The sequence below is a fragment of the Mytilus californianus genome, unplaced genomic scaffold (genome assembly GCF_021869535.1).
Source record: "Mytilus californianus isolate M0D057914Y unplaced genomic scaffold, xbMytCali1.0.p SCAF_1, whole genome shotgun sequence".
Classification (NCBI taxonomy): domain Eukaryota; kingdom Metazoa; phylum Mollusca; class Bivalvia; order Mytilida; family Mytilidae; genus Mytilus; species Mytilus californianus.
This window is the reverse complement of record NW_026262581.1, coordinates 36,956,359-36,969,131: the sequence shown is the minus strand read 5'-3', so window position 1 is coordinate 36,969,131 and position 12,773 is coordinate 36,956,359. Positions and strand designations below refer to the sequence as shown.

Sequence of the window (12,773 nt, the reverse complement as noted above, 5' to 3'; positions counted from 1 at the left end):
GGCCAAAATCATCAGTTGAAGCCTTATAGGAGCTATTGCCCTCAAGTGACAATTTTTACAATTTTTTTTGCGTATTTGTCTTGAAAACTATAATGGATAGATAGAAACTTAAACAAAAATGATCAGCAAGGCAAGATCTGCAAATAGGTCATCAAAGATGAAATTGTCAGTTGTCTAATTATAGAATTAATTGTCCTTAAATAACGATTTTTACCCTTTTTTGTGTTTTGGACAAAAACTATAGAAGATGGAGAAAAACTGTTAACATAATTATTAGCAAAAAAGAGATTTTAGTCATGAATTGCATTCTAGTCTACAATGCTTGAGAGTATCCATTCTTGAAGATGCACATAGACTTAAGTCAGTGACACAGGCTCTTTAAAGCCTCTAGTTTACAATTTACAAAAAAGAGTTCTCATTAAAATTTTAATTATGCATTATATATGATATATATGGTTTAAAAAAATCATTTTTTTTCTTAATATTTATAGATTGATAAAGACCCAGCAAAGGATAGTATGCGAGACAAATTACGAGGATCTCCAACAAATCCTGTATACTGTTTAGTATCAGTGCCACATGGACATGACGTGGCAACAATCTTTGAATTAGATCCAACATCTATGACTAAAGATTCTCATGTTCCGAGGTTAGAATATTGATTTATTTTTTTTTATAATGAATTTTCTTTATTGTAACAAATAGACTAGCACAACATGTATGAACAAAGGTATACAGAATGGCATATTCACACAAAGGAAGTATTAAATAATAAAACAACAATTGAATATATAATGGTGCAACAATAGGTTGAACACAAATAATTATCTAATAACAATGGAATCTAATTCGTTCTTGCAATATCTATTTGTGGTGTTTAAATCAAAATCCGACATTTATTAATAATTCTATAATAGGGGCCCAGGGACTCCAGTATTTGTTATATTCCTCTACAGACAGGTTTTTATATGAAATATGTTTTTCTAAGTTCAAGTGTTCCTTTAAATAGTTTTTTAAAGCATTTAAATTTGGCAATACTTCTTGTAATTTTGTTCGGTAAATATAGTATTTTGTAAGCAGAATAATCTTATTTTTAACAAAATTCAATTTAACATTTTCGTAGTTACCAAATAGAATAATCTTAATATTCAAAGGCAGTTCAATATTTTTCATTTCAAAAATCCAGTTGTTTAGTGCATGCCAGAGACTGGCGACCATCGGACAGCTTGAGAATAAATGTTCTATGGTCTCTGGTTCTTCTTTGCAAAATTTACATATGTTGCTACTATTTATTTTCATCTTATAAAGTAGTGAATTAGTTCCTAAAATTCTATGAATAATTCTATATTGGAACCAGCAAAGCTTAGTGCTTTTAGTATATTTTGTACACGAAGTGTGTATTTTTTTCCAGTTAATACCAGTCATATTAAGATGGTTCTCCCATTTTTCCTTTGCAGCAAAAGTAATATATTTCTCTTTAATACTTTGTATATGTCATTTGAATCTTTTTTTGATTCAAAGAAAATACTTATATTAAAAGGTAGTATTGCTTGAATTTTTTTCTCCTTTACTTCAATCGTGTTTAACCACTCATTAAGCGAGTGTGCTATTCCATAATAATGTAAAACATTTGGCCTAAATTGATATAATTGTTGGAAATTTTGAAATGACATAATTTTGCCCTGATAATCTAACAGGTCATGCACTGTCCAAATTCTAGCTTTAGCCCAGTTTTTATAGTAGACACTTGAACCACCAATTTTAATGTTTTCTCCCTCCCATAAAGGATAATATAGAACTTCATCAATACATCTTGGTTTTCTAATTTGATTAAGGGTTTTCCAAGCATCAAAAACCTCTTGCCAAAATTTATTTGATGACCTTTTAATAGGCCCAATATAACTTAGTTCAATAAAATTTATTTGCTCCATAATAGAGACTAATCTCACCCACTTTGAATTCGAGTTATACAGCCGTCTTACCCATGTAAGTTTCAGTCCCTGTATAAATGCTTTTAAATTTAGCATTTTTAAACCACCCATATAATAATCTTGACATAAAAGATCTCGCTTGACCTTATCTGGTTTATTATCCCAGATAAAAGCGTACATTTTATTTGTTAAATTACGTAACATATTCTCCTCTGGACTAGGGATAGATAGAAACAGATGATTTAATTAAGATATGACCAAAGTTTTTAAAATAGTAATCTTTCCAAAGGGGGTGAGATACTGTTTTGACCATTTTTTCAAAGTAATTCCAAGGAGCTTAAATGTACTGGAGCCCCATTTCAATCCCCACTTTACACAAATTTGATCATGACTATGTTTTTTGCTACCTATCCAAATAACACTTGTTTTTTCTATGTTAATCTTAAGTCCTGAGATTTCAGCATAAAATTGGAGAACACGAAGAGATGCATCGAGCGATCTGGCGAGCCATCTAATATCAATGATGTATCATCTGCATATTGAGAAAGTACAAATTCTGTATCATCTATAGTAATACCCTTTATCTCCTTACTATTTCTTACTAAAATGCCTAATATTTCTGCACATAGCAAGAAAATATAAGGGGACAAAGGATCTCCCTGTCTACAGCCTCTCTCTACAATGAAGAATTCTGACAGAAAACAGTTTTGTGTCACTGCAGCTGTTATATTATTATAGAAGGTTTTAACCCAGGATATAACTGAATCACCAAAATTAAAATATCTTAATGTATCATAAAGAAAGGACCAAGATATGGAATCAAATGCCTTCTCAAAATCAATCAGCAAAAGAATTCCCGGAATATTATTTTCTTCAGTAAAATGTAGAATATCATATATCAATCGACAATTTTCACCTATATATCTACCTGGAATAAAACCAGTTTGATCAGAACATATTAATTTTGACAAAACAGATTTTATTCTCTCTGCTATACAGCTTGATGCCAATTTATATGTAGAATTTAGAAGAGTAATAGGTCTCCAATTTTTGTCTCGCCTTGACGGAGTCAAAAAGCGAGACATAGGTATGCTGTTTCCGGCGTCGGCGGCGTCAACAATGTATTAGTTTGTGATTCGGTCTAGTTCATGGTGAACCACTAGTGGTAGGTCAATGATATTTGGTATGCAGTTGTATTAGCTTTGGCACATCTCATTACCATGGAGATTAATTGGCCCCGCCCCCTCAGTCAAGGTCTATTGACTTTGAAACTTTGCTTCGTTTACATGTATTAGTTTGTGATTAGGTCTAGTTCATGGTGAACCACTAGTGGTAGGTCAATGATATTTGGTATGCAGTTGTATCAGCATTGGCACATCTCATTACCATGGAGATTATTTGGCCCCGCCCCCTCAGTCAAGGTCTATTGACTTTGAAACTTTGCTTTGTTTACATGTATTAGTTTGTGATTAGGTCAGTTTATGGGGAACCACTAGTGGTAGGTCAATGATATTTGGTATGCAGTTGTATAAGCATTGGCACATCTCATTTCCATGGAGATTATTTGGCCCCGCCCCCTCATTCATGGTCTATTGACTTTGAAACTTTTGCTTCGTTTTCATGTATTAGTTTGTGATTAGGTCAGTTCAAGGGGAACCGTTAGTGGTAGGTCAATGATAATTGGTATGCAGTTGTATAAGCATTAGCACATCTCATTTCCATGGAGAATATTTGGTCCCGCCCCCTCAGTCATGGTCTATTGACTTGGAAACTTTTGCTTAGTTTACATGTATTAGTTTGTGATTAGATCAGTTTAAGATGAACCGCTGATGTTAAGTCAATGATATCTGGTATGCAAATGTATTGGCATTTGCAAGTCTCATTTCCATGGATTATATAGCCCCACCCCCTCATCATGGTTCATTGATTTTGAAACTTTTACATAGTTTACAAGTCAATGTTTGTGTTTAGGTTTGTTGAAAGGGAACGACTTATGATAAGTCTTTGGTATTTGGTATGCAGTTGTATTACCATTGGCACATCTCATTTACATGGAGATTGTTTTGCCATGTACCTTCAGTCATGGTTCTTTGACTTTGAATATTTGCATAACTTACATGTTAAAGTATTGCTATTTTAATTTCAACATTTGCATTATCAAAAGTACAAAAAGGCGAGACATATCTCTGTGTTAACAGTTTATTAAGAAATTGTTTTGGTTTACCTTCTTTTGGAATACATGTAATCACTCCCTGTCTCTGGGTGACAGACATTGACCCTTCCCATATCCAAAATTTATAGATCTAAGAACAAATTTACCAATATCAATCCAAAAAAATTAAAAAAATTCTGCAGTGTAACCATCAGATCCTGGACTCTTGTTATTTTTCATTCTCTTTAATGCTGCAGTTAATTCAGAAAAGCTAATATTGATTTATGATGTTATATAGATCAACAATAATATAAAATACAATATAATTGTCACACTTTAAAATAGTGACAACATCCAGTTATGCCACTGTGTCATAAGGGACCAAATACTTTTTTCTACTTTTTTTCAACAACAAAATATTGTGACTTCATTTTTGTCGAGCATGCTACTTTTGTCGCAAAAGCGAGACATAGCGATCCTACATTCCGTCAGCGGCATCGTCGGCAGCGTCCACAAATATTCACTCTGTGGTTTAAGTTTTTGAAATTTTAATAACTTTCTTAAACTAGCCTGCATTTCAACCAAACTTGGACAGAAGCTTGTTTATGATCATAAGATAGTATGCAGAAGTAAATTTTGTAAAAAAAAACCCTATTTATCCGTATTTTACTCATAAATGGACTTAGTTTTTCTGCCAGTTAACATTACATTCACTCTGTGGTTAAAGTTTTTCAAATTTTAATAACTTTATTAAACTATCCTAGATTTGTACCAAACTTGGACAGAAGCTTGTTTATAATCATAAGATAGTATCCAGAAGAAAATTTTGTAAAAAAAAAAATCCTTTTTATCCGTATTTTACTCATATATGGACTTAGTTAACAGTTAACATAACATTCACTCTGTGGTTAAAGTTTTTCAAATTTTAATAACTTTCTTAAACTATCCTAGATTTGTACCACACTGGGACAGAAGCTTGTTTATGATCCAAAGCTAGTATCTAGAAGGAAACTTTGTAAAAATTTAGTTCCTGTTTTTCCGTATATTACTTATAAATGGACGTAGTTTTATTCCAGTTAACATTACGTACAGTCTGCAGTTAAAGTTTTTACAACATTTATTAAATTCATAAACCTTCTTGGATTTTTACCAAACTTGAACAGAACTTCTTACAATCAAAAGCTAGTATCTAGAGGAAAATTTTTAATAATTTTTTCCCCATTTTTGTTGAGCCTGCGACTAACAGCAAAAGTAGGTGAGACACTGGGTTCCGCGGAACCCTTACGAATTATTTATCCAATTTTCATAATAGGACAAAAATGCAACATTAATTTTACGATTTCAGGATATAATGCTATTAGAATTCCCACTTATCAACCATATGTTATTCCAAGTTCTGCATAATGTTTACCACAATTATATTGAACAAAATATGGTGTCTGAAACTTATTGGTATTTTGTGTATTTTTACTTTGATCTTTTTTTGTGATAATTTTTCATATCAAGCTACTCATTTGAGATAAGAAAATTATTGCTAGTATCTAAGGCCTGTTAGCGACAACATATTTTTTCTCAGTCGAGAGAAAGAGAATGCATGACATAATGAGCCTACGTCATTGACACTGTGTAGGAAAACAAATTATCTGTCTTTCAAACTTGAGGATGTTTCTCAGCTACATCTTATCTCACTGCTGTCGCCCTTCGATGGGATTGTAGCTAAGAGACACCCTCTCATTCGAAAAGCCATTGATAATCAATAAATATTGGTTGGAGGGTTAATGAAGTCTGTAGTCATTCATATGCTGTTTTTTTTACAGAAGTTCTTATGTGCGACTTCACCACCTATGTACCAATACATGGATTCACAGTAGTAACATATTTGTGGACAAAGAGGAAGATAAACCAATCAGAAAGAAGGTTTAATTTAATAGTCCTAATTTAAAACTTTTTTTCTTCAATTCTTTGTGTAATTAAACAATTTACCAAACTGTTTATTATCAGAATTTGATGCTCATATTTCAATAAATTTGTTCTTATTTGGTCCTAAACCAGAGACTGGATTTTAGTAAAGCATTTTTGAATCTTGATTACCTAATGACATATATGCCTCTTATTTAAGAGATAAATTTATCTTATTTGAAGCTTGGCCTACATAAAACGTGTTTTACTGTAGCAAATTGAGTTAACCTAGCAACCCTTAGAGGAGCTAGGTAAAGCGATATTCGTGACAGTAAAACCAAGTTTTACATAGGCCAACCTTCAAATTCAATATGATAACCTCTATTTTAATCCAAAATAAACAAATCAGCTCATTTTAGTCATCATTTTTAGTGAAAAATTTGTTTAAACAAAAGTCTGTGAAATGATGTTTTTTTCTTTCTCTTTGGCTACTAAACAAGGTAATTTCATCAAAAGTAAACACCAGCAGCTCTTTTCACAAAAAAAGTTACAAGTAAAATTACTCATAAGTCACGAACATTTTAGTATAACTTACGTTCATTTTTTTGTGAAAAGAGTCTCAGGCGTTTGCAAGCTTCTTGTATGCCTCTGAATGTAATAAAATTTGATAAAAAGGAGATTTTTAGGTGAAAATGTGAGTGTTTTGTTTATTAGTGAAGAAATCACATGTTACATTCCAGAATTCAAAATGTCAGCCTCCCAGAGTTATAGACAGGTAGATAGAAAATTTTCAGTGTTCTCCCCAGGATTTTTGGATAGCACCAGGGTAACGCGTGTGGACAGCTTGGTGACATGATTTGTACAATCAGTCGTGTTGCGTTGCGTCGCTTAGCTATATTTCTAGTTACCGTAGTTTTTATGTCTTTAGTTTTGTTTTAATACTGTGGCACTGTGTATTAAAAGACATTGAGTCCGAAAATTATTGGTAAAAAAGAAGTAAATCAATAAGCAATTTGTATACTTTATTATCTTTTAAAAATAATAAAACATGATTCATTACTAAATATTCATCTAAATAATTATAGTAATTAAATCTTTTATAAAATACATGATCAATAAAAAAAAAATAAATCATTCAAATGAGAATAAAAATGTTCAATCTAAAAAACTTTCTAGTTTCTACATAAAAAGTTGTTGTATTTAAAAGGATTCCTGTCATAAAGAGATATAAAATTAACAAGAACAAATATTGTTGTATTATTTGAACCAGTTTCTATCTTAAATTTTAATAAAAAGAAATTTCATAAACTTTAAAACGTTTTGCCGTAAATATAAATTTCATGTAAATATTAACCTTTCTTGTCTTTGGTGATAATCAAACATAGATATAGACTAAATACTGCACTAAAATCTAAATCTTTATTTGTCATGATCCATTTAAAAAGAATTCCTAAATCTATTTATCTTATGTCTATAAGATCTATAAGTAACCATATTCAATGTCAACAACAAATTCTCCCTACTTTCCTGCCTAAATGACAGGAAGTAGATATAAATAGATTTTTAACATGTGCTTATGAATAATGTTTGCAAGATTACTTCTTTTATTCATTAATTTTGGATATAGATATCAAGTTTGCAGGTACAGTCATGCATTTATTTATAAAATAGATTGCAATTAATTGTAAATAAACTTGAAATTTCTACTTGAATTAACTGGGTCATGTGATATGTACATATGTCCGTCCCCTTTGAATAACTTGTTGACAGGTATTAAAGTTTGAAACCAGACTATCATGCAATAACTATGTCATAATTAAAGATAATTTTGGCAATGGATGAATGTAGAACAGACATCGTGAATTTTGATAATCGTATATTTCTGACAAGGAAAGTTTGTTCTACGTGCTTCATAAAGATTTGAGAAATGTATAATTGTCAATTATCTGTAATGAGCCAACAATTTAATATGTACAAAAAAAGTCATAAAATTATGATCTCTTAATTAAAACACAAAAGAATCATGTTACAAGTGTTAAATACTTTGATTAAATCCAATCAACAAGGTTAACCTCATAAGGTAAATCGATCACGTGGTGTAAACAATCTGGTTTGAACTGGTCAAATTTCACCTGGAATTTTATACCACACGGAAAAGATTTAACAAGTCGTTTAAAACTTTACCGATTTACGATTTTTTAACTGAAAACTTTAGCACCATGGACATAATTAATCAACGCGGTAAGACCGATAGAACCACGCTAAAAAATTATACATCGCAGGCCAGCGGTCCTTTAAGGGCCTGGTGGAACACTGATTTTATGCTGTTTGTCATCCAATCAGAACCATTGATACAAAATGATTGTGTTAGAATTTGATTTTTTTATCCTAATAAATTTTGTCTTGCCTCATCAAAGTGGCTTATATGTGATTGAGACATGCTATTCCTGGTGGTTAGGGTAGCATGAACAATTTGTTAAAGCTTGTGGCTCGGTCAGTGTAAGAGGAACCACTATTGGTAAGTTAATGATATTTGGTATGCAGTTGCATTAGCATTGGTACGTCTCATTTCCATGGATCATTTGACCCTACCCCCTTAGTCATGGTCCAGTTTTTGGTGGGGTTCGTGTTGCTCAGTCTTTGGTTTTCTATGTTGTGTTTTGTGTACTGTTGTTTGTCTGTTTGTCTTTTTCTTTTTTAGCCATGGCATTGTCAGTTTATTTTCGACTTATGAGTTTAAATGTCCATTTGGTATCCTTCGCCTCTCTCTTAAATTCTTTTTAAATTCAACATTTGCATTACACTTTCAAAACTACACACAGGCAAGACATATCTCTGAGTCAGTAATTCTATAACAAAATATAGACTTTGCCATGACAACAAAATACTTGTAGGGTCCAAGAAAACAATTTTATATGGTCATCGCTTTTTCCATCTGTCAATCTGTCAGACCAACCATCCGTCTGGTCTTCTGATACAAAAGCTATCAGGATGGTAATTTCAGTTTCCTTTGCTTGATTTAATTGAAACTGATACATATAGAAGACATAGAGGAGGGGAAGAAACCTATTGATTTTGAAGTCAGCAGGTCAAAGTTCAAGGTCACTGTTACTGAAAATAGATTTTGAAAAAGAATGCTTTCTTAATGGTAATTTGAGTTTTCTGTTAAAACTAAACTTATATATATATATACTGTTGGAAGATATAGAGGAGCAGGAAGAGGCCCATCGGTTTTAGAGTCAATAGGTCAAAGTTTAAGGTTATTGTTGCTGAAAATAGAATTTTTATGGAAAGAAATAGTTTCTGTATGGTATCTAGAGTTTCCATTGTTGGTTTAAATTAAAAATAGTATAGAAGGTAGATATTGTGAAGGGGGAAATTCCAAATGATTTTGAATTTTCGGTTTAAAAGGTCAAAGGTCAAGGCAACAGTTGCTACAAATAGACAAAAAATACAGAAATGGTAGTCATAAATTACTGTACAATTTGTATGAAATTCTTTAAAATTTTGTTTTTTAGGATATGTAAATTTTTTATTTGACATGTACTGCCAGACCTAGCAGGTTAGACAGGGTCATGAAAAATCTGGTCCAATTTCTTTTAAGAAGGGTCGTAGCTCATTTGCTCGCATTTGAGGATTAAAATTTTTTACCTTTGTGCACAGCTTTTTATTACATTTGCACGTATTCATTTAACAGTTAACACGGGTAACGATAAAGGTAATGCATAACAAAATGACTATAAATTATTAATGTTCATAATAGATATGACTGTAAATTATTAACACTATTAAACCTATTTGTTAATTTGAATTATATATTTTTATACATAAATTTGCGTTCATATTATGTTATGATGTTGTCTGCGTCTGAAGACCTTTTGGTTCGCAGACAATAACTTGAGTATAAGTGCATGGATCTCTATGAAATTTTAGCACAAGGTTCCATACTACTAAAGGATGGTTGGGATTGTTTTTTGGGGCTATTGTACTAGTGGTTTTGTAATTAGGGGCCAAAAAAGGTCAGTTTTACTGGTTCATAGAAAATAAATTGGTTCACAGACAATAACTTTAGTATAAGTGTATGGATGTGTAAGAAATTTTTGCACAAGGTTCTATACCACAAAAGGAGGGTTGGGATTGATTTTGGGGGTTATTGTGATAGCTGTTTTGTAATTAGGGGCCAGAAAGGGGTCAAAAACAATTATTTGTCTGGTTTTAAGACAATAACTTGAGTATAAGAGTAGATATCTCTGTTAAATTTTAGCTCAAGGTTCCACACGGTTGGGATTAATTTTGGTGTTATTGTCATTGCTGAATAGGAATTAGGGGCCAAAAGGCCTAACAAAAACAATTATTTGTCTGGTTCACAGACAATAACTTGAGTATAAGTGCATGGATCTCTGAAATTTTAGCACAAGGTTTCATACCACTAAAGGATGGTTGGGATTGTTTTTGGGGGCTATTGTACTAGCGGTTTTGTAATTGGGGGCCAAAAAAGGTCAGTTTTACTGGTTCATAGAAAATAAATTGGTTCACAGACTATAACTTTAGTATAAGTGCATGGATCTCTATTAAATTTTAGCACAAGGTTCCATACGACAATAGGAAAGTTGTGATTTATTTTGGGGGTTATTGTTGTAGTTTTTATACGCCCGTCAATTTTTGACGGGATTTTTTATGGTATACAAATGTCCGGTGTCTGTCAGTCCGTCCGTCCGTCGTCCGAAAACATGTCACACCGTAACTTGAGTACGACTTATCCAAATTTCATGAAACTTAACATAGTTGTTTCTTATGATGGTCAAACGATCTGTATACTTTTTGGTGAAAATAAGATTATAACTTTTTGAGTTACGGGACTTAGTAACTATAACAGGTGAGTGCTTTTTATACGACCGCAAAAAATTTTTTGTGGTCGTATATTGGTATGACGTTGGCGTCGTCGTCGTCGTTGTCGTTGTCATTGTCGTCTTGCGTCGTCCGAAGACACATTGGTTTTCGCACTCTAACTTTAGTTTAAGTGAATGGATCTTTATGAAATTTTACCACAAGGTTCAATACCACAAAAGGAAGATTGGGATTGATTTTTGGGGTTATGGTACCAACAGTAAAGGAATTAGGGGCCAAAAGGGGCCAAAAATAAGCATTTTTGTAACTTCCAGACATAACTTGTGTGTTAGTGTATGGATCTCTCTGACATTGTACCACAAGGTTCCATATCACTAAAGGAATGCTGGGATTGATTTTAGGGGTAATTGCCTCAAAATTTTAGGAATTAGGGGCCAAAAAAGGGGCAAAAAACAAGCATTTTTCTAGTTTCATGACAATAACTTGTGTGTAAGTGTATGGATCTTTCTGAAATTGTACTACAAGGTTCCATATCACAAAGGGAAAGCTGGAATTGAGTTTGGGGGTAATTGCCGAAACGTTTAGGAATTGGGGGCCAAAAAGGGGCCAAAAAACACATTTTTCTAGTTTCCAGACAATAACTTGTGTTCAAGTGTATGGATCTCTCTGAAATTATACTGCAAGGTACCATACCACAAAGGAAAGGCTGGGATTGATGATGGGGGTAATTGCCTCAATATTTTAGGAATTTGGGGCCAAAAAGGCCAAAAACAAGCATTTTTCTAGTTTCAGGACAATAACTTGTGTGTAAGTGTATGGATCTTTCTGAAATTGTACTACAAGGTTCCATATCACAAAGGGAAAGCTGGGTTTGAGTTTGGGGGTAATTGCCCTAAACGTTTAGGAATTGGGGGCCAAAAAGGGGCCAAAAATAAGCATTTTTCTAGTTTCCAGACAATAACTTGTGTTCAAGTGTATGGATCTCTCCGAAATTGTACTGCAAGGTACCATACCACAAAGGGAAGGCTGGGATTGAGTTTGGGGGTGATGAATCATAAGGTGGTTCAAAAAATTTGGGGGGGGGGGATTTTTTTTTTTTTTTCCTTTTTTTTCTTTTTTTCCTTTTTTGTTTCTTTTTTCACATGTCGCGCCGTATCTCAAAAACGATTTATGATTATTGCTTAAAATTTTACACACTTCTTAGTTATATTAATCTAAAGATCTGTATACTTTTTGGTTTTGATTCAAAATTTTATTTTAGAGATATTGAGTTTTTTGTAAAAAAAAAAAGGGGGTTTTCGCATGTCACGCCGTATGTCAGAAACTATTTATGCTTATTGCATAAAAATTCACACACAAGACAACGGGTGCAGCTGTTTATTTAGTATGTAGGGGCCAAAAAGGAACCAAGAACAAGCATTTTTCTTGTTTCAGGACAATGATTTGTGTATACATAAGAGCATGGATTCTATGAAATTTTACCACCAGGTTCCATACTTCATAAGGAAAGTTTTGATTGATTTTTGGGGGTCATGGTCTAAACTGTTTATTAATGTAGAATTGTTGGGGTTCTTTGATATGCTGAATCTAACCATGTATTTAGATTTTGGATATTGGACCATAATAGGTGAATGTCCAATTTAAAATTTTTAAGTTCTTAGACCACATTCATTCTGTGTCAGAAACCTATGCTGTGTCAAATATTTAATCACAATATAAAATTAAGAGCTGTATCAAGCTTGAATGTTGTGTCCATACTTGCCCCAACTGTTCAGGGTTCGACCTCTGCGGTCGTATCAAGCTGCGCCCTGCGGAGCATTTTATTTGTTATTATCTTAGATATCATTATAATATCTAATATCTAATACTATTAATTATGATTTTAACCTTATTTTACATGATTTCCAAAGCATCAGTAAATACAGGTGAGCGACACAGGGTCT

At 32.6% G+C, this 12,773-nt stretch overlaps 1 protein-coding gene and 1 long non-coding RNA gene across 4 annotated transcripts in view; one reads left to right on the top strand and one right to left on the bottom strand.

Moving 5' to 3' along the window:
* The window catches only part of LOC127701548 (inositol 1,4,5-trisphosphate receptor type 1-like), a 405,533-nt gene that overhangs the window by 70,723 nt on the left and 322,037 nt on the right, over window positions 1-12,773 (top strand). For all 3 annotated transcript variants that reach the window (XM_052205488.1, XM_052205479.1, XM_052205470.1), the window contains 2 exons: window positions 492-649; window positions 5,901-6,000. In XM_052205488.1, coding sequence (XP_052061448.1) covers window positions 492-649; window positions 5,901-6,000 — 258 coding nt within the window. The remainder of the gene's footprint in view (window positions 1-491; window positions 650-5,900; window positions 6,001-12,773) is intronic.
* LOC127703865 (uncharacterized) overlaps window positions 1-12,773 on the bottom strand; it is a 121,063-nt gene that overhangs the window by 33,789 nt on the left and 74,501 nt on the right. The gene's annotated exons all lie outside the window — the stretch shown is intronic.